The 26385-nt window shown below is 38.3% G+C and overlaps 1 protein-coding gene across 2 annotated transcripts in view; it reads right to left on the reverse strand.

Annotated features, from left to right (window-relative positions):
- Pdzrn3 (PDZ domain containing ring finger 3) overlaps window positions 1-26385 on the reverse strand; it is a 234201-nt gene that overhangs the window by 185672 nt on the left and 22144 nt on the right. For both annotated transcript variants that reach the window (XM_005008578.4, XM_063260254.1), the window contains exon 3: window positions 24891-24998. In XM_005008578.4, coding sequence (XP_005008635.2) covers window positions 24891-24998 — 108 coding nt within the window. The remainder of the gene's footprint in view (window positions 1-24890; window positions 24999-26385) is intronic.

Genomic DNA, 26385 nt, shown 5'->3' on the forward strand with positions numbered 1-26385 from the left:
ACTGCACAGCACCATGTAAAACAAAGCAACTCCTACTATGTTAATTTCATCGTCTCCCAAAAAGTGAAAACGGCATCCTTCTCAGTTTGAAACATAAGAAATGGCCATCAAATTGTTTAGAAATTTAATCACCCACCTTGGTAATACTTACAGCTGGGACAAAAATATAACATGTTTAAAAGATGATGTACTCATAGAAGCATGGAAATTTTAAAAGAAAAAGTTTTGAATGAAAAAAACATCACCCTCAACATCCACAGCCTGGGTCCAGTCTCTGCCTCTCCTACCCTTGAGTGGACAGACCAGAAGTAAGGCCATGAGCTCCCTATGACTCTCATTCCACCCTGCGTGAGGAGGAGACGGGTCCAAGTGCTCTGTATGGATCTGTATGGTTGTCCTGTGCTTCTCTATATGAATCGTATCAATTTTTACATGTAAAGTGTCTTTGAAATTATACCTTGAATTGCCAAAAATACTTAGTCACGCAGTTTTGAAAGTTCAGGTAAAATACTACAGGAAGGACAAAAAAGGATAGGCAGAGAAATGAAGAAGGAAGAGAGAAAAGGAGAGAGAAGCCAATCTAAATTATTTCGAATTACGCTGTTATCATTCTGCAAGGAGTAACTGTCCAACAGAAGAAATTAAGATGTGTGTGCATACCCAGACACATCCACATGCACGTGATCAGATAGGGAGCTGCCTATTTTTTGCTAAAATCTTTCCTTATCCTTCACCCACTCTAAACAAGGGAAGTGAGCTCTAATCACTGCCAAGCATGGGAGAACAAAGCCAAAATGCAGAATGATTAAAATTATATAATTCACATACTTGACTAGAGGTATCACACAAAATCATTCATATCGACAGCTGCTGTAAAAGGACAGTTCCCCTATTTAAACAAGTGATGTAGGCTGAGCAAAACTGTATCCCTGAGACAAAATTGCATTCTGCTGCAATACCAATGTATACATCATGACAACCGCTCATCTTTCCAGGTTCTAATGCACCAAACAAAACTACTAAAGCACTGACTTTTTAAGCAGAGACTTTTCATGAACCTTGCTCTCTGTATATGAAGTAAATCAGTGATCTAAACTACAAAAAGTTTTTTTAAAAAGTGGTCAGGATGATATAAGTAGAATTCTAAGAAATTTATCTTCAAGACAATTTTCTTGTTACAACTAAACCATCAACATGATTTAACTTCTTTATAGTGCTTGTTGCAATCAACAACATTAGGTTTTTTTAGATCCTGCTTAACTGAGTAAATACACTCAATAGAAATCAAAACTTATCCCATGCCTTACAACATTTTAAAGAATTGATACCTTGTATTGGTGTTACATGTAGAGTAACAGCTGTGAAAGCTATCAATACAGAATCATAGTCCTACACAATAATGAGAATTCTCTACAAAGAATCACAAAGCTGAAGTACAGAAACTAAAAATTGTGACTAAGCCAAGTATAACAAACACTTATTTTCAATGCCTCTATTAACCTGGATTGCAAGATTGTCAAAAATCATTCAGTTTTGCAGACCTCCATCCGCACTGTGATGTGATGTTTTGGGACATGACTAAATTAATACTTAGCATCATACAGTCATGCATAGTTGAATCATTCTCTAAAAGGCCAATTTTCATTCATTCATTCATTTATTTTAGCAAAGATGGTTTCCCTGCTTTCAAACCCCAATGGAGATTTTAATATGTCTTTCCAAAACCAAAAAGATGAATCCAGAGGATCCAAGGGCCCACAGGATTAAAAACTATTACATGACTAATGTGTGCCATGAGTAGTCTTTGTAAAGAGTTTCAGTCATGCTTATCTTATTTACCCCTAGACTGTAAACTAAAAGAATGCACATATGCCCTGTGTGTCACAGAGATGCAGGTGTTTATGATGACCAAGCACTAAACAACAGGAAGAAATGTCTAGTAGGCCCTTAGTACTAGGGGATCTTTGCTAAATGCTTTGTGTCTCTCAGCTTTCCTTGTCTACCCTGCTCTCTGGCCCAGGAAGGACATCTACACACAACTGGTTCATGGGCCTTTTTACTCCAATGGCCCCTATCTGGGTTCAGTTCATACACCACAACAGAAGAGGAAAAAGAAGAGGAAGAGGAGGAGGAGGAGGAGGAGGAGAAATGAGGTCGAGGTAGGCATCCCCTCAGTTTTCTCCTATGAGTTACAGGTACCTCCTGACAGCATTGTTATTCTAAAGGGATTCTTATTTCTAAGTTCTAGTAATTTCTTCTCACGTGCTTCAATGTGATAGCACTGCTACCAGCCAGCTCACTCCTCCCTTGGGTTCTGCTTCATCAGAAGTCCACACACTATAGCCAGTGGAGCAGATCTGACCCAAAGGTTGTTTGTGCTAATAAAGTTTTGTTGAAGTGATCCTCATTCATGTAGGTACTATCCATGGCTCTTTCACCCTAGAGCAGTAGAGTTGAGTACAAAGGCAGCTCAGTATTCTCAAGCACCAGGACCCCCACGGATACTAAAATCTATGATGTTCAAGTCTCTTACATAAAATGGTGCAATATTTGCATATAACCTATACCTTTCCTCTGGTATACTCCAGATCATCGTCAGATTACTTATGGAACCCAACACAATGCGCCATATGCTCTGAAAGTAATGAGTATGAGTAAATAATCACTATGCTGCATTCTAGGGAATAATGACAAGAAAAAGCCTGTGAATATTTATTACAAGTATAATTTTTTCCAAATATTTTCAAACTGTGGTTGGCTGAAAACTTGAATGAAGAATCTGAAGATAATGAAAGGCAAACTAGACTTCAAACAGGTCATGTGGTACATACAGCACACATTTTTGCTGTCAATCTTTTCGAGAAAAAATTCACTTCCTGCCTTATACTCTTCTTATACTCTTGAAGGTTTGTGGATAGGCCCCCAGTAGTTAGTGAGACCCATGTGTCATAGTTTATGTCTGTGTCCCCCAGGCCTCATGAGTTTGCATTGTGTATTTTTTTTTTTTATTTAAAGAAAAGGAAACGAAAAAAAAAAAAAATACATGGAGATTAAAGAATAAAAGGGTAGAAAAATAATACTAAATTACAGACAAACAAAAGGTAAGAAATTGCCAGTTGATAAGTTACAAATTGTCTTCTTCGAAATGGCTGTTTAGGTTATAGAATTAAAGTATTTAGAATGACATTCAAAAAAGTGACCCTACAAACCATTCTGCTCTATGGCTGAACAAAAGCTCCGTAATATGATTATCAGTCCCACCTATTTGTTTTACATCTCTAAGAGGATAAGGTTAACCATATCAAAACAGAACAGAACATTTAAAAAAAAAATAAAAAACAATTTAAAGAAATACAGATTTCAAAGCAAGTCCACTGGAGATCTACCTTATCTAACTGTCTCTAGCTTCTTACAGATAGTTGTCCCTAACTTCACCCACTTTCTATACTTATTGCATATTATAGAACTAATCAAATCATTACAGGATGATGGAGTCTTTTTAGGTCCTCAAGTTCCAAATTAGGGAAGACATTTCCAACTACCATCGCGTCTCTCATTCTCTTTGTGATAGCCGTCCCCATCTCTGCATATGCTGAAGTTGAGCTGAAGAAACCAGTCCAGAGTCATTTTAATCAGCAAGCAATAGATTGCTAGAATTTATATTATAATGCTACAAAATAAGCCTCGGGTTTTTCAGGTCTCTTCCTCAGAGTATTTGTTCCTATCCTCTCTGTATTATAGGGAAAACCAATTCATAACAAGACAGCGAAACAATTTCCTAGATAAACATGCAATGGATAAGACTTACAAAACTATAATATAAATGATCTTCCGTAGCTACTATGTTTTCTCTTGTTATTTTCAATAGATTTGTCGACAACACTGGCTTATTATAGTTAAATATACTATCACCTATTTTTATAAAAACTTATCTTTGACTGCATTGTAGTATTTGAGAGCTGTTACTGATTCATACCAGTATGGATATCCTTTACATCCTGTCATGCTCAGAGTAGTTTCCTCTACTTTTAGGGTTGATTCTAACACGCATACGGATTTCAAATAGGATCAGTCAAGGCCAACCAATAGTCTTATGATTCAGATACAATTAAGATCAGTCATAGTAAGACAATGTAAGTAATACAGGATTTCAGCTTAAGTCAATAGGAAAGTAAGGATGGTTACCATGGTATAACCTGCTATTTTTGGTTCTAGAGGTCTGTGTCCTCAAATCTGATATGAGTGGACAGACCAGAACAAATTTAATTCAATCTAAATATGGCACTAGGACTACTGTGTCTTTTAAACCGTTATACACCATTAGCAATGACCTCTGCTTTTTTTTTTTTTTTAAATATAGTTTCAGAGCTGTCTCTACCAAAGACTAGCTTACCGTCTCTGCCTCATGTCTGCTACTCCACTTTTCTGCTATAATTTGTCCACCTTATTCCCTCATTCCATGGTCTGCCCCGTACACTGAGGCCTCTCTGCCACTGTAGCTGTAATCCTGATATTTCTTCCTCTCTTTCTCTGTAATGTCCTTCAGCGCTCTCTGTAGGGTTGGATTGGTGGCCACGAACTCCCACAGTTCCTCCTTGTCTTGAAAGTATCTTATTTCTTCATTAATTTTTAGGGAGAGTTTTGATGGATATATGAACTTAGGTTGCATATTTTTTTCCTTCAGGACTTGGAATATTTCTCCCCACTCCCTTCTTGACTTAAGAGTTTGTGTTGATAAGTCTGCCGTTATTTTGATAGATTTCCCGTTATAGGTAACCTGCATCTTTTCTCTGGCTGCTTTTAATATTCTGTTTTTTTGGTGGATTTCTGGGATCTCGATTATTATATGCCTAGGCGTAGATCTGTTTTGGTTGTAGGTAGCTGGCGTTCTGTATGCTTCTTTTATCTGGATATCATTTCTTTTTGCTATACATGGGAAATTTTGCTTTAATATCTCTGTGAATATTTTTTGTATTTCATTTTTGGATGTTCCTGCTTCCTCACTCACATTCTTTATTCTTAGGTTATGCATCTTTTTATCATCTTCCAGTTTTAGAATTGCTTCTTTCTGGTTCCTTGTTATTTTTAAGAGGCTTTTTCTTTCACGTTCATAAGCCCTAAATCTCTCTTCAAGTTTCAGAAGGTTGTCTTTAGTTTCTGTCAAGGCATTTTGCCAATATTCAATGGAGTTTTTAATTTCCTGATTTTCTCTTTGGATCTGTTTCATGTATTCTAAGTTATGCTTAAATTCTTCAGATGCTTCTCTTTCTTTTCTGATTTCCTCAGTTCTTCCATCTGTGTTCTCTTGGGCAGGGCTTGTCATTTCTTTAATTAATCTCTTTATATCTTGCCTCACTTGGATCAGGAGTACATCTTTAAATTCCTCTATGAGATCATGTAAATACTTTTTAATTTCGGCTGATGCTGAGTCGAGCAATGGATGGTTACTGTGCTTGTTCTCTTCAGTGTTTAGTTCTCTTGGGTTTAATTTCTCCTGTTGAACAGCTGGAGATTTTTTTTTATTTTTATCCTTTGTCATGTTTCTGGTTTCTTTCAGACTGTCCTGGAGTTCTCTGGCCCTCTCCGAATTGCTTAGGGCCTTTCAGAAGCGTGTCGGCTTGAGTTTTTGCTGTCCTCCCCAATTTGCTGTTATCTGGGGTAGGCTGGGATGCAGGGGCGGTACAGTCTAGTCTCTAGCCTCTGTGTCAGTTAGTTCATAAATTAGGCTGTACTTTCTGGTTGTCACTAAGTTGTGACCATTCTGCATCCGCCCATTGGGCCCCAAGCAGAGGCCTGATCTAGCCCCAACAGCTCCTGCCAGTTCTCCCTGAATCAGAAGCAGCTGGGTAATGGCACAGGATTCTGCCCAGGTCCCAGCCGTTCTCTTCCAAACCTCTCTGTGATAGGAGCTCTAGAAAAGCAGATCTGCCCAAAAACAAGATGGCTCCCACTAAGTTCTCCGTGCGGAGCTGAAGCCAGCAAGCAATCAGACTCTGCCAGGACTCAAGATGTCTTCCACCAGCCCTCCCTACAGGGGGTCCTGGTGATGTCACCAAGCTGCGATTTCTGCCACCAGGCTAATATGTCTGCACCAGATTCTGTGTTATTGATTTCCCCGTGGTGGCGGGCCAGCTGTTCTCTGGCCAAACCCAGCCGCCGCGGGGTTTTCTATACTCACCAGAGTCCGGTGCAAGTCCCCGCTCCGGGACCGCCACACACCAAGCCGTCCACTTTTCCCCACCTCGCGGCTCAGCGCTGACTGGTCAGATTTCTGTGCACCGTTTAGATTCGAAACGCCAGAGCTCTGTACATCTGCTCTGGTGCAGCGGTGTAGAACTGGCTGCCGCCTGGAGTCTCGATCTGGGTCTCAGTTTCCGCAGTCCCCAAAAGCAACTCAGCTTTTCGTGTTGGGTCCACGAGTCTGTTCGTTGATTTAAGGGCGCGGGATTTGCAGCCTCCGGTCTCAGCACGACTTTAAATCCTCCAGCTGTACTGTCTTGGTTGATAAGAATCGCTATGGATTTGTCTGGTCCTCTCCATGCTGTCTTTTTTTTTTTTTTTTTTTTAGCTTTGAGTTTGAATTCTCTGGAGAGATTCTTCGCTCGATCCCCTAGCACGCCGCCATTTTCTCTCTCCGGATCGGCACTGTTTGCATTGTGTATTTGTGATTGGTTCATTGTCTAGTGCTTGGATTGATGGTGTCAGTGCTCCACCCACAAAGGGGTGGAGCCAGGATGTGATGTAATGGCAGGAAGAAGGTGTGTTTTGCTCTTTGCTGGTTCCTGTTTGCTGTTTGCAGCCACCATGAAAGGCGGCCCAGCCATGCCCGCCTGCCTGGGAGCCAACTGAGTATGGACTGAACCCTCCAAAAACTGTAAGAAATAAACCTTTCCTTTCCCAACTTGGGCATCAGGTATTCTGTCTCAGCGACGAGCATAAAGTAACTAAGACGCCATGACTGTGCACACATGTGTTAGATGGGATGAGGGACTTAAGGCAGCACAATTTTTGGTAAGAAGATGAAGAACTCTCTCGCCACAAAGAATCTCTGCATTGAGAGACAAAGCAGTCTTCTTTCAAGTCCTACCAGGGGCTTGTCCAGCTAGTCCAGCTATGCCAGCTCAGGAAGAGAGGCAAACAAGTGAGCACTTTTGTTCTTCCTCTTACAAGTCCGAGGACTTCCCATTCCTGTTTGCCGACCGCTTTACTCAGCACTGTCCAAATGACCTTATGATGTCACCACATGCTATTCCCTACAGAGGGGAATAAAATGGCTGAGCTGGACACTAGCCAAAGGGTCTACTTACATTAGCAACAGCGGGCCTCCTTTGTGGCCACTTTACCTGAGGCGATTAATTCACACTCAGTCTAAGATTCAAAATAGGGCTTTTATTTAATCCTGACTTACGCCTGCCCACGAAAAATGCACCCGACCTCTTCCTATACCTTTCTGGACAACTGTAGCTGGCTTATCCTCTACAACTGACTGTGTTTTGCTTATCACTGGTATTTTTCCAAGGTGGTCTGAATTGCATCTTGATTTAAAAGGGTAAAATTTACCTCAAATTAACTCTGGAATATAATACAGCTGACTTTCCAGCAGCCCGTCGACCACTTTGACATAACACACCTGAAGCAATGAGTGACAGGTTTTACTTCAGTAACGTGCGGCTTTTTAGAGGGAAGGAAGATGAATTTTGATGTTTGAGGTTTACCCAAGTATGAATATCCAAAGTTCAAACACAACCCCACATAGGAGAACTGATCTGTGCAAACATATAAGCAACATTCCTTCTGGATTCTTCATAGAGAGATTGTGTGTGTGTGTGTGTGTGTGTGTGTGTGCGTGTACTTGCATGCATGATGTGTGTCTCTTAGCTGAGCAGGCAAAGAATAATGGTTTTTGCATTTTCCCAACATTTTAAAACAAACATGTTACACATTTCATGATCATTTTTCCTAATACTAATGGACAGTCAACAGTGCTATATTAGTGTCTGAATAAGTATGACTCAAAGAGATTCACCTTTTAATAGCCAACTCTGAATATGTGTATGCCTGTTTGTGTATGAGAATGTGTACTTATCAAACTACTGACATTGTATTTAAATGTTTCTGATTATAAAGACATATTTGCTCATTGTGGAAAATAACTTTTTAAAAAAATTATATGAATATATATAATGCATTCAACTTCAGTGTTCTGAACTTGGAGTTCAAGTCCCTGGAGCTCAGGAAGTAGGTACAGAGCTCAGGAAGTAGGTACAGTACTGTTGGTGGGCCTAAAAATGCAAGATAACTGAAGGATCTATCAGTAGATATTTCACTGAATGAGCTAGGTCATATCCACATGATACAGTGATGTGCATTTACTGAAACCAATGAGCCATATTTGCCTCTGGTTAAGGAATGGCCATGTCACGCTGTTAAAGAAAGCATGTTGTCAAATGAGAACAGTAAGACTGCCTAAGAGTAAAGACGATGGTCAAAAAGGAAAGACAGCAGCTGACATCCCATATGTGTATACCTAGCTTTTACTTTAAAGGATGCTGGTATAGAATAGAGAGAACATGCCAGGGCATAAGAAGACCTTAGGGCTTGGGAGAAGGAAAAGAGAAGGTAGGCAGAGATGTGTTTTCCTCATTTCAAAATTTCTATTGTTTCAGTGACTGTGGCAGCACCACGTGACATTACAACTTTGGGGATGGCACCTTCAATAGAAGTTTTTTTTTTTTTTTTTTTTTTTAATAGAAGACATATATATTATAAAACAATCTCAGAATCTACTTTCTACCTTCCAAGTTAGACCACTGCTGGCAACTTGCTATATACAAATTCTTACTCTAAACTAACTTTTAAAAACAATTTGAAGTAGAGCATGCTGCACATGCCTCTAATCCCAGCACTCAGAAGGCTGAGGCAGGAGGACTGCCATGAGTTCAGGGCCATCCTGGGCTATAGAGTGAGTTCAAGGACAACCTGAACTACATAGTGGGACACTGGCTCAACAACAAAAAATGTAAATAAACTAAATTTCTATTTTACATACCATTAATTATACGAGTCTTGGAGTGCTTTTTGTTTGTTTTTTTGAGACAGGAGTCTCACTGTGGACCCAGGGTAGCCTCAAATTCCTAGACTCAAATGATCCTTCTGACTCAACCTCCCCAAGATTAGGACTTTGGAGCACTGCCATGCCCAGTCTGGCATTTTTTATGATGATTATTGCTCATGTATGCAAACACAGGGGAGTAAGAGAATTTGGCAATATGCTTTTCACTCAACAAGGCTACCATATCTGATGGCATGATTTCTGGCTACATGGATGTGTGACATAAAGCAACATATAAACAGCCAGATGTAGTTTTTGGATCCCATCATCCTCAGTGGGTCATTGTCCGACATGAGGCACTTAATCAAGTCTCAGTGGTGTCACTTATAAAACAAGTCTGCTTGCTCTTACAGTATGGTGGGGAAACAAGAAATAACACATTGAGATGACTAAACACTCTGCCTAATGCATGACTCACAAGTTACAGGAAGTTCTTGACAAATGGAAATCATTAGTAATAATAATAATATCATTGGTTATTTGATGTGTTCTAAAACTCTTCTAAAACTTCTATAATTTTTAATTAAGTAAACTTATTCTGACATAAGACTGATTCACATTTTTCTGAGAAAATAAAGGTCCAGAGCTAATAGTATCAGAGCTGAGAGCAAACTCAGTGCAGGTGGCTTGCCCACATCCACTCCACATAAGGCTAGTCCTGGTGTTTAGTATTATTACTGAAGTAGGATTTGATGGAAGTAAGTTCTTCCTACATAAGCATTTTCCTGAACTACATAACAGTGATCATATGAAGCAGAGTAGCTAAAAACCTTTAGAGTAGGAGTCAATATTATCAGCCTTGATTTTCAGACTGTTTTACTTGGGGACATATGTGTTACCTCACCTGGACACATTAAACCAGCCCACTGTGATACGCAGCATTCTCTCCCTGTCTCCCCTGTATGTGTGTCAAGTAACACTCTTACAAAGCACATTCTGCAGTAGAAACTTCTCTCTCCTCACCCATGTACCTCCACGACTAAAAACTTAATAAGAAGCAAGGAAACACCACAAGTGCAATAGGACAGCGTAGCTTCCCAGCTGTATCCCTCTGATACCAGAATCTCTGCCCCAGGTAGTGAGCTCATCATAGTGAATATCTTAACTTAAGGTAGAGTAAATGGGCCCACACAGGCTCTAGTTACGAGAATCCCACAGAGAGTTTATTGAACACACAGGCCATCCTGAAGTCATGAAACAGTACCTACCTGCCACTCTCCAGAAGCCAGGGGCATGTAGAAATGTGTGCACAATCACATTTGGTTCTCTCTAAATTAAATCGAAGCAGCATTTCAGCTTGCTTAAATCTAAAAGATCTAATTTTAGTTCTGTCTCACAGGTGGTCTGTAACATTAAACCACCAACAAATAATGTTATGCTTTCACTTCCAATGTCATTGGAGTCCTTTTCTCTTTCTGACAAGGTCAGGACATTCCCTCTGTCTGATGTGGTAAAAGAGGGGAGAAAAAAATAAAGAAAGGCAGTCCACTTACAATTTGGTTCCACTGCCATGCTCCCCTGGAGTGGAGTCTGACACCTTGTAATAGCAGCCTCTTCCTTGAGGGCTACTGAACTTCAGGTGCCATAGAGGAGATGTTTGGGAGAAGAGGAAAGAAAGAAAAGAGAAATGGGGCCAGAAGAATCGCTTCCACCCAGCAAACAGGATAATCAAAGGCAGACTGCTTTCACTTTGCAGTTGAACTCGAGAGCTAAAAACACATTGTCCCCAACAAGGAAAATGACTACATTTCCAGCACAAGTTATCAACTTTTATTTTCTAGTCAGATGTTCCACTTAATTGTGTGGGAGTGTGTAAATACATATGTGTTGTGTGTAAAATTTAGAAAAAAGGGGACATTTGTTATTAATAAAGCCCTGTAGTTTGTTCTGTAGTCACCTGAAACAGTTATTTAGCTAGATTCCTCTAGGCTTATTCTTTTATTTTAATTCTAGTGTTACCAGAATAATGTTTTTAGAAAAATGGCATTCCATGGCAGTCCCTCTAAAGCAATTACAAAAGCTATTATATCAAATACCACTGCTTCCTATTGTGAATATCTTCATTCTTGTTAGAATCTCTAGATAAGTGAAATGCTATATGGAATGCACTCAAAACTTATGTGTTAACAAAAGCAACTGATTGTGCAGACAGCTACTGTCCTTTTAGTTTCTTTCACTGAAATATCATTTACAGTATTAAAAGTTCATTTGAAAAAAATTTTGCCCACACCAAAAAGGACAAAGAGATTGCAGTGCTTTTTGCATTCCCATTTGAGATTTTCAAGCCACAAATACTTTTTTTGTTGCTTCTGTTTCAAAATAAGTTATTTTAATGTGTTACAGGCTTCCTCTACTTTTGAGAGATAACATTTCAGCTTCAAGTTGGCTGGTGCATAAACTACAAAGGCAGAGGCCCTGTTAGGTCTAAACATTTTTAGTTTTCTCTTCGTTGAAGCAGTTAAAAGAATAATGAAGACCGATTACTGGCCTACACTGGTTTTCCCATTTTAAAGCTTAAGAATTCAAGTTTTAAAGTTTATGTTAACAAATGTTATTAGAAAACACTTAGGAAATGTCTATTAAGATAGTCCTAATTTGATCTTTTCATTTATATTAATATTCACATCTTGTAAAAGTTAATATTCATTGTACAAAGACATTTATTGTCAATTTCTCTTTTGTCACTAGTTCAACAAAAATACAAGTCACAAATATTTTTGATAAATCAATGGCAATAAAAAGCAAAAAAAAAATCTGTTTACAGTAACAGGTTTTAAACATTATCCCACTTACTGAATCCTTCCTTGGTCATAGTCTGGTTGCAAAAAGCCATGAAGACTTTTTCCAAGGCCTTCGCTATTAATGTTCTCATTTGCATTCCCCTCAGAAAAAACCCTCAGAAGGTTCTGCTGTGGTTTATCACACTTCACTAAGGGTTCAGCTTAATTAAGCAAACATAGCTAAGAAGTTATTTCCTTGACATGCATGAAAATTCCACAGCAATCACGCTAAGCTTCCACGGAAGTGAAAATGGCATTCTCAAGACATAAGTGGCCAAAGGCATCCTTCCGCAAGGAGTTGCTATTGTTTCCATGTTTTTCATACTGCCTCTGACAGAGAGATAAGGCCCAGGACAATAATGAAGGAGAGGACAAAGGGGACCAATGTTAAATATTTTCCAAATATGGTGGCAAAGACCATAGCTTCCCCAGCAAGAAGCACGCACACTAAAGGAAACTCATACTCTGTCTCACAGAAAGGAAGTTAATCACAAATACCTCAGTTTTTTACATCTCATTGCTAAAAAGGACTAAGAAAAATGTTTACTTAGAAGATAAATATTGGAATTCATGAACACATCAGAAATCTTTTACTTTTCTAAAGTTTAGTTCCTAAAACCTGCTGTGGTATACCAAAAAATTAAATTTCTGATTTTGTTATGATGCCATTATATTTATTATCTTTTTATTTTGAAAGCAAAATTAGGGTTTCCTTACAGTTTCTCTCTGGCAAGCCCATTCTTTCCCATGCTTCCAAATAAAGGAATTTTCTGTTCCCAAATTCCTCCTGGCACTGGGAGAGATATCTATTTTAACCTGCTACTATTCTTGTATGGACAGCTGGCAGATTCCCCGTCTACAGGAGGTGTTGTCAAAGTATCAAATGTTTGCCAGGCCCCATGACATACTGTCACCTGCCTTGAATGCTTCTAATGTTAGCCTGCCTGCTTGCCTTTTTACCCTTAGAAGCTGTCATGTGACTGAAAAATCTATCTGAGTCAGGCAACAGATATTTAGTGATCAGATACTCTGCACCAGACATGATGCTAGGTACTGGGAATACAGAAGTATAGCGCCTCATCTGTGTGTCCCTGCTCTCAGGAGCTTACACTGAATTAGAGCTCTCTTTGGTCCTTCCCCACCTCCCCACAAATGCCACAAGGCCATCTCACCACAGGGTGCAAGAGACATAGATTCAAAAGCCTGTATGGGTGTGACTTCTGAAATTCCCAGCAGTACTTGGAAAGCAATCATAACAAAGGCTACACAAAGCATCCATACAAACCATCAGGCTGGCTCAAATCTCCTCCATGGAAAAAGACATTATCCTGCATACCAAAACTGCATATTCAGAAACAACTTAGGTTTCCAGTGGCTGGATGTGGGTCCCTCTGTGATTAGGCCATTATGATGCAAGAGTCCACTGGCTAATGCCATCCATCATGAGTGGTATGCAGAGCCCATAACTTTGTATCAAGCAAGAAAGTTATGGCTAGAAAGATGATGACAAGCACAGGAGCTTACTTTTGCAAACAGCATCAGATACACTATATTAAATCTTACTCTGTCCTTTCAGCAACAAGCCATGAGTCAGCATTACTATCAGTAGATCTGGCAGACTCCAGGATAGACTATCAGGAAAAGACATCTGCTGGCAACCTCTAAGTTATAGGTCTGCTTTGCAAAGAAGAATGTTTCCAAATGCTGGGTCACTGCCCTTTAGTGAGCCATAATATCAACTCAGTGGGTGACAAAAAGCATTCAAACAAAAAGAATAAAATATAAATATCAGACTGCATTTCATGTAGTAAGGATAAATGCCTTGTAAAACAATTTTCCCATTTTTATACACATATAAGACGCCTATTACATTTGCAGTGCCACACTGGGTCATATATAAAACATATTTATTGCTGTAGATTAGCACCAAAAAAGTTTTTAAAATACTCCTTTGAAGAGCAGTCTAGCTACATGATGAAGAGTTTGGGCTGCTTGGATTAAAAAATATACATATACTAAATACCTACAACTGGAATGACAAAGATGGTATAGTTTTTAAAAACCATGACAATAAAACTGTTCATGAAAGAGGAATTCTACAATTTCTGACCTAGGACACCTATATTTACCTTGCTGCCTCTGAAATTCTTTAACAATAATGAAATTTGTTCTCTTGGCATTGGGTTCCAATTTTTAAAGCATCCTGCTTCCTCCCTCACCAAACCAAAGCTGCTACACAAAATCATTTAGACTGGTCCACAGGAGCAACACTTACAAGTTGGGAAGTATCGCCACTATTTAGGTGGCTCTCAGCTTTGCTAAGGATGCTGTTCCAATAAGCAAGTCATTGCACTGTCTATCCAGCCCGCCTACTTACATCTAGCAGACAGATTTGAGATGAGGCCAAATGATCACACAGCACTTTTTAAAATAAGCTTTACCAGTTTACAAAATGTGAATACATCGTAAGTGTGTATCTTCATGCATCTGCACAGCATGAACACACTCAAAAGATAACCCAGATGAAACACAAAATGGGACCCCAAGGCCCCTAAGAGCTACTCCCAGTCACTGTCCAGACCTCTAATCTCAAAGGATAATTTTACTTTCAAACAAAAAGAAAGCAAAGGCTCAGGAATCATTTTCTTGGCACAATCAAAGATTCTATCTTAAATCAACTAACCATGTTTTTCTTTTATTTATTTTAACTGTTCTCTTCTATTTATGACATGTTAAAATAGCTTTCCAGCTACAGTCACAACATTCATTTCCTTTTAAGATAAGCAAAAGAATGCTGCCTAAAGAAAAATGTTGAGCACTTAGCAAAACAGGTCGTACATATGTGCCAAAAAGTGAGCAGGTGATATATAACTGACTTCAGTCCTGGAAATGCTTGCTTAGATTTGTCTATCAGTGAAAAACACTAACAGATTAGTTCACCATCTATCACTACATGACCTTCCTTGGATGAGACTGGATTTTTCTCCCTTGCCCTATGGTACAGCAAAAAGCCAAAGCTTCTCTGTTGGGCAATCATAAGCAGCTTAGTGGTGAGTTCTCTTAGTAAAAAATATGATTTTCTTTTTTCTTTTTCTCCTAATGCTGACGATGAACACCACAGCTTCACACATGCCAAGCAAGGAGGTGTTGTCAAAGTCTCTGACCTATACTTCCAGCTCTCTGTGATGTTATTTTTACATGCTTTGGGCTTATATTTCTTACATGTACCATGCTAACCAAGATCGAAACCAGCTGATTCAGCATAAAAGGAAGCAAGATGAGCAAGATAAGTTATATGCATGTACCAATTTCTCAATACAAACATCATTATTCTGTAATACAAACATGTACTAGACCAGGGATTTAGCTTAGTGGCATAAGCATCTGCTTGGCAAGTGCAAGGCTGTGACTTCAATTCCTGGAACTGGTGGTGGTGCTGGTGGGGGAACCATGCACTAAAAATGTATTATTTTAAGAGCTATTAAGTTCTAAAAGATCACTTAGAACTTGGATCCACTCTAACAAAGGTCACAACTTATATTATTGAATGTCTTTAGTATTATAATTGTAGCAAAAAACAGTGAATACTTGGGATGGATTTAACTTTCAAATTTAAATAAAGGAGAGAAAAAATATTTTAAGAGAAGCAGCAACTTATTTTCTTATCTTCTTCTTCTTTCAATTAAGATCAATTCCTGTATGTTATACAAAATTTAGTAAATATGGTAGGGGAGATGTTCTGCACTGTATCTCTGAGTTCATTAATGTAAGCAAATGAACCTAAACTTACTATGAGTGGCTTTACAAATGGTTAAATTCCACTATCAAAACAGATTTTCTTGCCATTATGTTACATAATACCACCCGGTCAAAAGAATTTCCTTTGATTTTTTACACAGTATAAACAATGTTTATTAAATACAGATTATATGAGAAACAGCCTAAAACTTCATTCAATGTGTCTTGAGTTTCCCATGTGACTCATATAAAATGAAGGTAAAAATCTCCCAGATTGCTAATGTGAAAATAAAGAAGTGCTTATGTATATAAGCATGCATATTTCTTCGCAAGTCCACTTATATATTCATATATATTCTTCTGTAGAGTCACATATGTACGTCTTTTTTCTATAAGCTCTTTGACCCCCAGCAAACAAAAACACATTATTTTTCAAAACACAGCAAATTTAGAGGACTGGCAAATAAATAAAATGTAGTTTGGAACTTGATTAAAATGCAAATACTAAGGATAAGGTAATCTTTTGCTGAAAATAATTCCACCAAACTTAGCATTTAATTTCTATCCTCCATTTGATCATCTGTCTCTCTGCTAAGAGGAGAAAGTCCTTAGGTACCAGTTAATCATTTGAATGGTGACATTAAAACTTCAAGAACTTTGTCACCATTATCACTAGTCCTTTAAAAGTCAAAGGAAAAGTATATTTTTTTTACTTATCAAATTTACCTGTTAATAACCAAAGGAAATTAAGATTTTGCTAGATTGAAAGCATTAAGATGTTTCAAGATTTCAATAAAAATATGACTTTTTTGCTCAGTTCCTTCTTTTCTACATTCCCTTTATCACAAACAATTCTTTTCCAAGTCCCCATCATGTTAATATCATATCACGCAAGGTTCTTATAAGCACACAGACTCAGATATTTCAAAGAATGACACAACACCAGAAATCTAATAACAACGCTGCAACAAAATCTTACTTAATCCTGTTTTACTCAAACTTCTCCCATTTCATTTAAGCTGGTTTCAAACAAGTAATGGAAATATTATGTGTTCCACATGCAATTTCCATGCTCCATCAGATTCCAGCATATAAGCCATTAAATCCATTTTTCAATGATCACATTGATAAAAGTTTTCTGTCAAGATAATCCTTAATACCAGTAAGGGTTCTATTTTCATTTTTATTGTATTTTTCAATTTTTCTGCATTGGTGCATTACATTATTGTTAAGATATGAAAATGTTTCCCTGAAAAGAAATTAGAAGTAACCTGCAATCTTGATGAAAGATTTTGTTAAAGGCATACAAATGTTTCAAAATTTTAAGAAAATCCCAACTACTCATGAATTGATGTAAAAAAAGAAAAATCCTAATCTGTTCTGGCACTTTTACAATAGCTGATATTGAATGCGTAATTGTTTTATTTTATTTTTAGAACACTTAAATCAGCACACATGCAATGAATTATCATGTTCACACAAAGTTGTAAATTAAAAATTACTCCTGATTGATCAATTATCTTGATTTATAGGGTCTTAGGAAGTGGCAGTTCTTACTCAATCCAGATTCAGAGGCTCACTATTTCAAAAAGAAGTCTAAGACAAATTAAAATGGTCTATTCACAACTGTAATTTCAGGTTTATGAAACTGCGCCATATAGCCGTCATCCAAGCACTGGCTTGCTGGAAGACCTCACCAGTCAGCCTCTAAAGACCAACAGAAAGCAACACAAAACTAATCATCCTGGTGAGCATTTATTCTGGGCCAAATTTACAGTATTTGGGCACACTCAATATTTTCTTCACTATAGAAAATCTATAAAAAGAAAGTCTATGATATATGTAACATTACCCATATTTTACAGGAAAAGAAAATGACGACAACAATGTTCAAAGATAAGAAGCAGCTTGGCTAAGCTTGGCTAACAAAGAGTAAAACTAGATTTCAGCTCCTGGTCTGACTCCAGAGCCCAGGGAGCTCACTGTATATGCTAAGTGTCCTTCTAGCTAGTCTAGTGTCAATTACCTCTGCATGGATGTCACATGTAAAATTCCCAGAACCAGAGCCCACAGATGAGTTCTCTAAGTAAGGATCCTGACCTGCCTCCTATCAGGGAGAGCCCAATGCACACCCAAAACAGGAACATACACTACCCAGCATCCTCTTTCACTGCTACCCTAAGAACTGGCCAATCATGAGGACAGCAAGCTACATTTGGGAGTGATGCTGATTAGTCTCACTAAGCAGTATTTTCAAACCAATAGAGGGCCTGCTTTTGGATTCAGGTATTGATATAGCTGACCAATGAATTCTCAAACCAATTTGTCTGGAAGCATGTAATTCCTAGCAAACATCATTCTATGAAAAGAACAAAACGTTGACTAGTGATTGTTAGCAGTGACTTATTTCTGCCTCAGAACTCCTCCAAATATTAAAGTAGAAAATATAAACATATTTAGTTTTTTTCTTTCATTTACTAGAGTTTTTCTCTTGAGGAATGAGGAAGTTGCTATGAAACCAAACCTTTTAAGGCTTTTGGTTCTCCTGATCCTTGAGCACTGTTAAGTGACCCACTTGGATCAGCAAGAAAAAACAAAGCAATGAAAGAACCAAAGAGATCCTGGGAGCTTCAGAGAAAGGGGGTGGGGCCTGGCTATAGGCGGTTTCAGTGACTATCAAAATACACACAGGATGAAAGTCAACCCGCACTGTGGCAGACGGGGCGAGACAGACTGACATCAAGGCCGTTGCCCTCTACTGTGAGGCTCAAGGGAACAAATCATCAGTGCTCGGAAGCTAGGGCTCCTCTACCAGGGAAAGTGCTTAAAGCAGCCAGGGAGCTCAACAAAACTGCAAATCAGAGTTTGCACCTACTATTTCCCTATGAGTCTAACTGCAAGTCCCACTGTCAACCCCTCACACACATCCCTTTATATAAGCACTGTGATAAGTTTTAACTTTCCAACCTATGGAGGAAATGAGTAAAGTATGTAGTATACATGTAAAAATCTGCCAAAATGAAACCAGTTAATCCATATAACCATTATGCACTAATAAAACAAAATAGGAAAAATACCTTTTACTACTTTGAAGAGTTCCACCCTCTCAAAAAAGTTTATTATTTATATCAGACCATCCCAAACACACCCTTAAAATTCAGTAAAAATGCATCCAGTTCTTTTTTATCTGATGAATTAGTGTTCTCAACTCCCCCCCCACCATACTTACAGCATCACAACACCATGTGTAAGGACGATGACCAAATATAAAAGGTATTTTGTCCATATTGTTGCCAAGGTTTGTTACGCTTTTTTGTAGTCCTCAGGAAATAAAGCAAGATTTAATTTTTTGACCTAATCTTCATTCGAAAAACTTAATGAGGACATCAGTCATTTCTGATTTATTCTTGATTTTAAAATGCTTTTTGATCTAATTAAATCATTTTAAGAGATGACTATGAGGGCTAGAGGTGAAGCTTCTGTGGAGCGAGAACTCCTTGTCAACTAGAACTGAGTTCAAATGAATAGGCACAGGACGGGCGATGCTTTGCCAGAGAGAAGCACCTGATCACAGGGTCCGTGCCCTGTCACAGTTGGTGCATATGTTGTGAGCATCTACAAATGAGAATTCTCTCTCTCTCTCTCTCTCTCTCTCTCTCTCTCTCTCTCTCTCTGTGTGTGTTGTGTTGAAGATGGAACCCAAACCCTCACACATATATGCAAGGCAAGCGTTCTACCAGTGCACCACTTCCTCAGCTTCATGTTGAATAATTTTTTTAAAAAGGAAAACTACAAGCTGCAGCCAGCTTTGTGATATTTAAAAGTTTTAAAAACCTCCTAGCTCACCAAATTTTTCACCTTTGCTGCTTTCTAGATTATAGAAAAAAACTCACTTCAAAAAAAAATTCCAACATAACTGAAATGTGATTTTAAATATTTAAAGTATTCTGTAATCCCACTATCCAAAGTAAGAGCAACAAGAATGAAATGTTTGTTAACACAGACTATTCTTCCTAGGCAGAGACTAATACATATAAATGCCTTAAAATAAACAAATGCCATCATACCATATGGTCTATTTTCAACTCACTTTTGTGTTTAACTGGTTTGAGATGTATGCTACAAAGCTTTCCATTTGAAAGTTTGGTTTCAATACCAAAATAATAATAAAAAATAACAATATAAACAACAAAGTCTACAGATAATTACTAAGAGGTATGCTTAGTCAATAGAAAGAAATTAACACAAAATATTTTCTTAAAAGTCAGTTGTAAAGAGGGAATATTTAGTTTTAACTGGTCATAATAATAATTTTTAGAAAGTACATCTCTCTGAAATAATTTAAGGTTTTTTGAAAAATCCAATAGTAGCACTATATTCTAGACCGAAATATTTTTTGCTAACTTCTATATCTATTTTTGATACTGAAGTTTTATATCCCAGGCCAATTTTAACTTGAAATAACAATTTTCCACATCCGCACTTCATAGCAAATTCCTTTGACATTCCTTTGACATCCTCTGTTATTTCCTAGATTCACCTGGACAGCATGACCAGTAGAAAAGGTAGACAGTAAACATTCTTCCCATTCTATAGTTAAAGAAATCAAGGCTCAACATATAGACTAAGTATCTGGGTGATGACTTAAACTTCTGTCTCCTGATTTCTACTTCCACATGTCCCTCCTAATACACAGGAGATGAAGTTCATTCTAGAGAAACATCACACAATTCTGTTAAGAGTCCTCCATGGCAGTGTAAGCTATGGGATAAAGTAAAAGCAATACAAGTGGAGAAATAGAAGAGTAGCAGAAAAAGCAGGATGCTATTACTTTATTTCACATTTGAAGACCAAAAGGATGGGCTGGCTTATTACCAAGTATGCTGACATTACTTACAAATGACAGTGTAGCAGTTCTGAGCATAAGCAGGACCATCCAGAGAAAATAAATATGTAATAAGTATGTCACTCCTTGCCTCACTTGTGCCCGTGGCAAACGTCATTAAATGGTCACCAATGAGCCCAGGCAAGGTCACAGGATTCTTTGACTTATAATTTTGGGTTATGTACTTGTCAACCAATTAAAATTGGTGCATGAGATGAAACTCTTGTCTCTGCCTCAGGAAATGGAGAGGTGGAGCTCATTACTAACAGCTGGCATCTGAAACCTGCCTGCTTTGCAACTAACAACAAATCTTTTCAAATCAGCTAGCATTACACCAAGTATTTTTCATCACAACAGAATATCTGGAGAACTAACAACAGTTAAAAGATTTCAAATTAACATTAGTATATTTTACTTCTTAAATGGATAAGTTTCACCAAATTCTTCATACTATGTTTAATATGGTCAGTGGGGCTCAGTTAGTAAGGAAAAGCAATATAGCTTCATGCTGTTGATTTTTAACATTACCAAAAATAGATTATATATATATTTGTTTGTCAATAAATTTCCTGCACAAAAAGTATCAAGCTTTACTCCTATAATAAAAAGTATAATTTTAAGAATTACTTGTAGAATTTTTTTCCACTATCAAATCCAAATTTCAATGGAAATAGCTTAAAATTTTTAAATGATAATTTTCAATTCACCAATAATATCTAAGCAAAGATTAGAGATGGCCAAAACAAGAATGATCTCAGTCCTTCAACTTGCAAAGCTTATAACCTGACAAAAAATACAGATGTGGACAGCATCAGCCAATCTTTGGGCAAAGATATCAATGGAATTGTATCATGTGGGTATCTAACAACAGGCAGAATGTGCCAAACAAAAAAGTAGATGGAGGGAGAAATAATGTACTGAATAGCATAGGCCTCAGAGTGAATTTCTTGTTCTCTTTATGGATCTTGGTTTTCCTGGGCTCCTTTTAGTATAAGCATGTTGCCAAACGAAGTGTTCAGAGGACAGGCCAAGTAATCCACATGGCAATAGACTGAAGGAACAGGTAATCTAAAGTCGCCTGGGCTTATTCAGAAGTAGTATACTCCCCATAAAACCTAAGGCTAAAAGTCCTAAGGGACTTTAGATGGTAATATTAACTTTATGGAATTTCTCAACTCTTTCTCCCTCTGAAATAACTTATAGTAGAGTAGGGTGGAATTTGACTGGTGTAGGGTGGATTAAGCTAGTATCCACAGAGGAAGGGGTTATACTGGTAAAGAAACCTGCTTCTACCGGCTAACCTACACTGGGGGCTGGAAAGATTCTTTCACAGGTCTCGAACTGTAGGAAAGAACAGAAGCATTGTGGTTCCTGTAAGAATCCTAGTGGTAATCAGTAAAGAAGCCTTGTGTTGTCTTCAAATGACAGCTGAGAAAGTAGACTAGGAGGTAGAAAAACTAAAACCACGGATAATTATGGATTCAAATGAATACAAAAGATAATGGGGGAAACTAAACCTGACTTCCTAAATAGGAACAATCCAACGTGGGGTCAGATGTGGTAAAAAGGGCCAGAGTAGCTCACAGGCTGTGGAGGTGATGAAGATACAAACATATCAGTCAAACACAAAGTGGGGATTTGCTACAACTCAGACATGAAGTAGGAAGTATGATGACCATTTGCCCACCTAGACCCAGGGCAGGGAGGGACACAAGACATCAGTGATGAGCCTGGGCTCCTGCAGCTAGCTGGGCTGAGGAGGCATTGAACTAGAGAAGCTCATCATTTCCAGCAACTACTTCAGGACAGGCCAGCTGGGTTTCCTCAACAGACATGTGGAGAAGACAGGCAGAACACTCGGTTGTTGGCTACTGGTGCGTCATAGCATACCGGCACAGAGCCACTGGCATCTCACAGCATCACCATGTCTTAAGTCACTGTGTTCAAGTACCTATACACTGATATGTATACTTTATTGTAAGTTACCTTGTTTTTTTCTATTACATTAGTATATGTTGTTTTACAATTCCATGTGTATATGTGTGTCAGCATTATATGCATATATATTATATCTGTGTACATAAAACTTGTGAATTTAAAACTTGCGAATTTAATTTCATTACATTGGTGGCATTTCAAAAGATTTATTACAAAGTAGGTTGGGGGAGTAGTTCTACCTCTGATATGGTTAAAGACCATAATTCTAGCTTCAGAAAACAGATACTAGTTAAAGCACAGTAACTTTGCAACATGGATAAAACTTCATCTGTCTTTCCACACTTGGCAAGAAATAAAGTTCTTGTGAAAGGTAGTTTGCTCTCTCTCCTGAAAAGGGAAGTAACTGGTGAAAAACCAGAAAGCTTCTCACTCTCAGTGAGGAAACACACACACACACACACACACACACACACACACACTATCAAACTCATGCCTCTTGTTAATAAACTGACACAGACGAGGTGAACCAGAGAACATAGTTTCAGTCACGGGAATCACCGTATCATGTCAAAAGAGATTACAATACGACAGAGAAGGGCACGGTGTGTCAATTGCAATTATACATATATCGTTTCTCTATTGTGATCATCCTTCTTTCCATCTCAACACGGGGACATGATTAATACTTTACATAGTGTCCAAAGGGAGAATGTGACTTACCAGAAACCGTACTGAACATTTCAAATACAGATCATCCTCTGCCAAGAGAAAATCCTGCCCAGCTGTAGATTTCTCATTTGCAAAACATAAGAGCAATGAAATTCCATTACTTAGAGAAACTGGCTGTTCCCCAAACCCTTGGCAACAGAGGCTGTACTTATCTTTTTGAACAATAGTCTCAGAAAATGTATTCACTTTCAAAAAATGACAGTAAGTAATGCATGTGAGCTTGGGAAAATTCATTCTCCCAACCTAGGAAGTACAGAAAATGACTCTAAAGCATGAGGCAAAAAGATCTCCAAGTTTAAGGGCTCTTCTAAAGGTCAAAGAGGATGTAACAACATTAAAACTGCCTGTAAGACAAAATCAAGTACCCTTCTATTATGTGACCACACCCCCTTTCTCTCGGCAATGAGCCTTGTCCCTTAACTCTTCTACTTTGTGTTTTTTGGGAGATTTAACTGAGTATTTCCCTGAGGATATATATTAGCCTAAAACATACTGAACTACACTGCAGAATTCTTTTAGATGAGCCTGGAAAATTCAGACTTTGTTCTCTGTCTTCTTAATGTGCCTTTCCCTGTACAAATATGTGGCCATCTGCCAGAGGGTCCTATGAACTTCACTTATGGCTTCGTTCATGGTCAAGCTCCCACTCAGTCCAAAGTTTTGAAATGGGCCATGAAAACACTCAGGAAAGCATTCAGACACTACACAATGTGTCCAGAACCACAAACATGCACTGGTGTCCATGCTGTTTTCTCTAGTTTCCTATTTAATGCACTACATTACAGTAATGGCCGACTGGTGAGTTTCTTATGCGATCCAGATCTCATTTTGGAGTCTCATATTTACTTATTATCTAATAGGAGACAAAACAAATTTGGTCCATGGATATACTCATTAGAAAAGAAACCAGAATGCCTAAAACATCAGAAAAATGCTAGTTCTGTAAAACAAACTTGACAACAAAAGCCCATACCCAGAGACAACAAATAATTCTTTCCTTCAGCAACTCAAAACAGCTCAGAACACTAAGCAACCTCATTGCAAACTGCCATAAAGTGAGGCTGAGCAACCAACTTCCCCAGCATAAATGCATCAGCCTGTTCTGCAAAGATATAAAATGGTGAACAAAGCAATGAAAATGAAAACACCAGTGAGGATGTGTGAGTGATTTCTACCATCAACCTTTATGTGCACATATCTGGGCGATCAAGTCACATAAATGAGAACAAGCAAAGAGCTAAGAGGACAAGTATATAAAAAGAGAACAATGCATGTGCAGAAATAATTGTGTGCTCTGAGCTCTAAGGACATTAGAATGACTCCAAAGCCGACAGTTATGCCCTGGTAACCAACATGAACAGTCACAATTTGTACAACAGGGATTGCTCATCTGGTTTTAACTAACATATAACCCTCCAATGGTTTTTGCACAAAGCTATAACTGAAGCATACAAAACAGACACAAGTCTGCATGAAAGGAGCCAAATCGTGAACATGCCACTCATAATCCAGCTTCTCTATATTTAACAAAAACTTAACACCAAGGCAATCAACACTCAATCTGGTCCCACATGATCAGAGAAGTGCACCAACTACCCAACCATCCACCAGCTGAGGACTCCCGCCCCACGCAAACACTGTGCTGTGAGCCAGACGAAGATGGGATGGCATCCAGCCTATGAAAAGACACTGGCCAGTGTTCACATACCTCAATAATCCTGTCATGAATGTGCAGGCCTCCTTCCTTGGCTGCAGGCCCACTGTCAACTATTTTGGATACAAAGATTCCTTCGCTGGATGATCCATCTTGGTTGTCCTTTGGGTTAAAAAAACACAGGCATGAATGCTAGGCATGAAGTTGGGCATGATAGTAAAGCTTGCACTCTTAAAACAGTCACTGACCCTAGCTTGTCAAAAGTTGCAAGGGTGTAAAAGCTGTTTGTTTTGTCTAATTTCTGTTTTAATATAAAATTAACACATACATATGTTAAAATATTTTAAACCATAGCAAAAATCAGAAACTGTTAAGAGCCTGCCATTCCCAGCCCAGTGTCCTTCTTGTGCTGTAAAGCATCTGTTTACGGAATACTTAAATGCATCACCCTCCTAAGCATGTATCTTCCTTTTTTTTTTTTTTTACACTTTTTTTTTTTCTTTTTTCTTTTTATTGGTACCGGGGATTGAACTCACGACCGCCTGCTTGCAAGGCAGGTGCTTATGCTGCTGAGCTAAATCCCCAGCCCGTATCTTCCTTTTTTCCTATACATAAACGGGGTTATGACAATCCTACTCTTATACCTTTGCCCCTGCCACTTAATGCTACAAATCTTGGTGATCTTCTATTATTGATTACACTTTTGCCCTACTTCTGTTTCCCTCTTTTTTTTCCTATCTTCCTTCCTGCCTGATTTTTTCCTTTCCTCTTTCTTTCCTTCCTTCCTTCCCTCCCTTCAGTGGTGCTGGGACTAGACTGAGTTACCCTCCCCCTCCCCTACTTTTTGAAGTGGATGAAAAGTATCCTTGCATTTAGATAATGAACGAAGTGGCCAATTATTACTATTAGAAACAGTGCTACGGTAATACACTCCTACCTGGTTTTGAAATATCTTTGCTTGTAGTATATACCTTGGGCAAAGAAATCCCTAGCAACTGAAACTCTCGGGTCAAATACGTACAACTGATAAATACTGCTGAATTGCCTTCCACCGAGCTTGTACTAATAACTCATTAAACAAAGTGTGTTCTCACATCCTCACCTACACAGCGCATCATTAAGCTAGTCAATATCTAATAATCTGTTTTTGAAACAGGTATTTTGGTTTTGTTCTGATTTGCATCAGAAAAGCTCACATCCGTCCCACAAATCTTAATAGATTCTAATCTCCGGCCTCCCCCAGGCCCTTCAGATGTCTGAATTAAACCTCAGGGCTATCATTTTCTGAGAAAGAAGCTCACTATTCAACTCTTTCCTTAAATGAAAAGGCGCCAACATGCTCATAAAAACCCTTCCAGCTTGTTCAGGAACTTCATTCCAAATAGCACTGTACTAAATTCTTTCCAAATGTGTGGATTAAATTTCTAGTGATTAGCAGATGAATTTATGAATCAAATGGCAGGAGCATATGTTGTTTCCAAACCAAATCATTTGAAAAGAAAACTGAAGATGTTTCCTCAAAACTTCAAAATCTATAACATTATGGTAA

This window comes from Cavia porcellus, unplaced genomic scaffold, assembly GCF_034190915.1.
Source record: "Cavia porcellus strain 051 isolate PalLab524CR breed Dunkin Hartley unplaced genomic scaffold, mCavPor4.1 scaffold_13, whole genome shotgun sequence".
Lineage (NCBI taxonomy): Eukaryota > Metazoa > Chordata > Mammalia > Rodentia > Caviidae > Cavia > Cavia porcellus.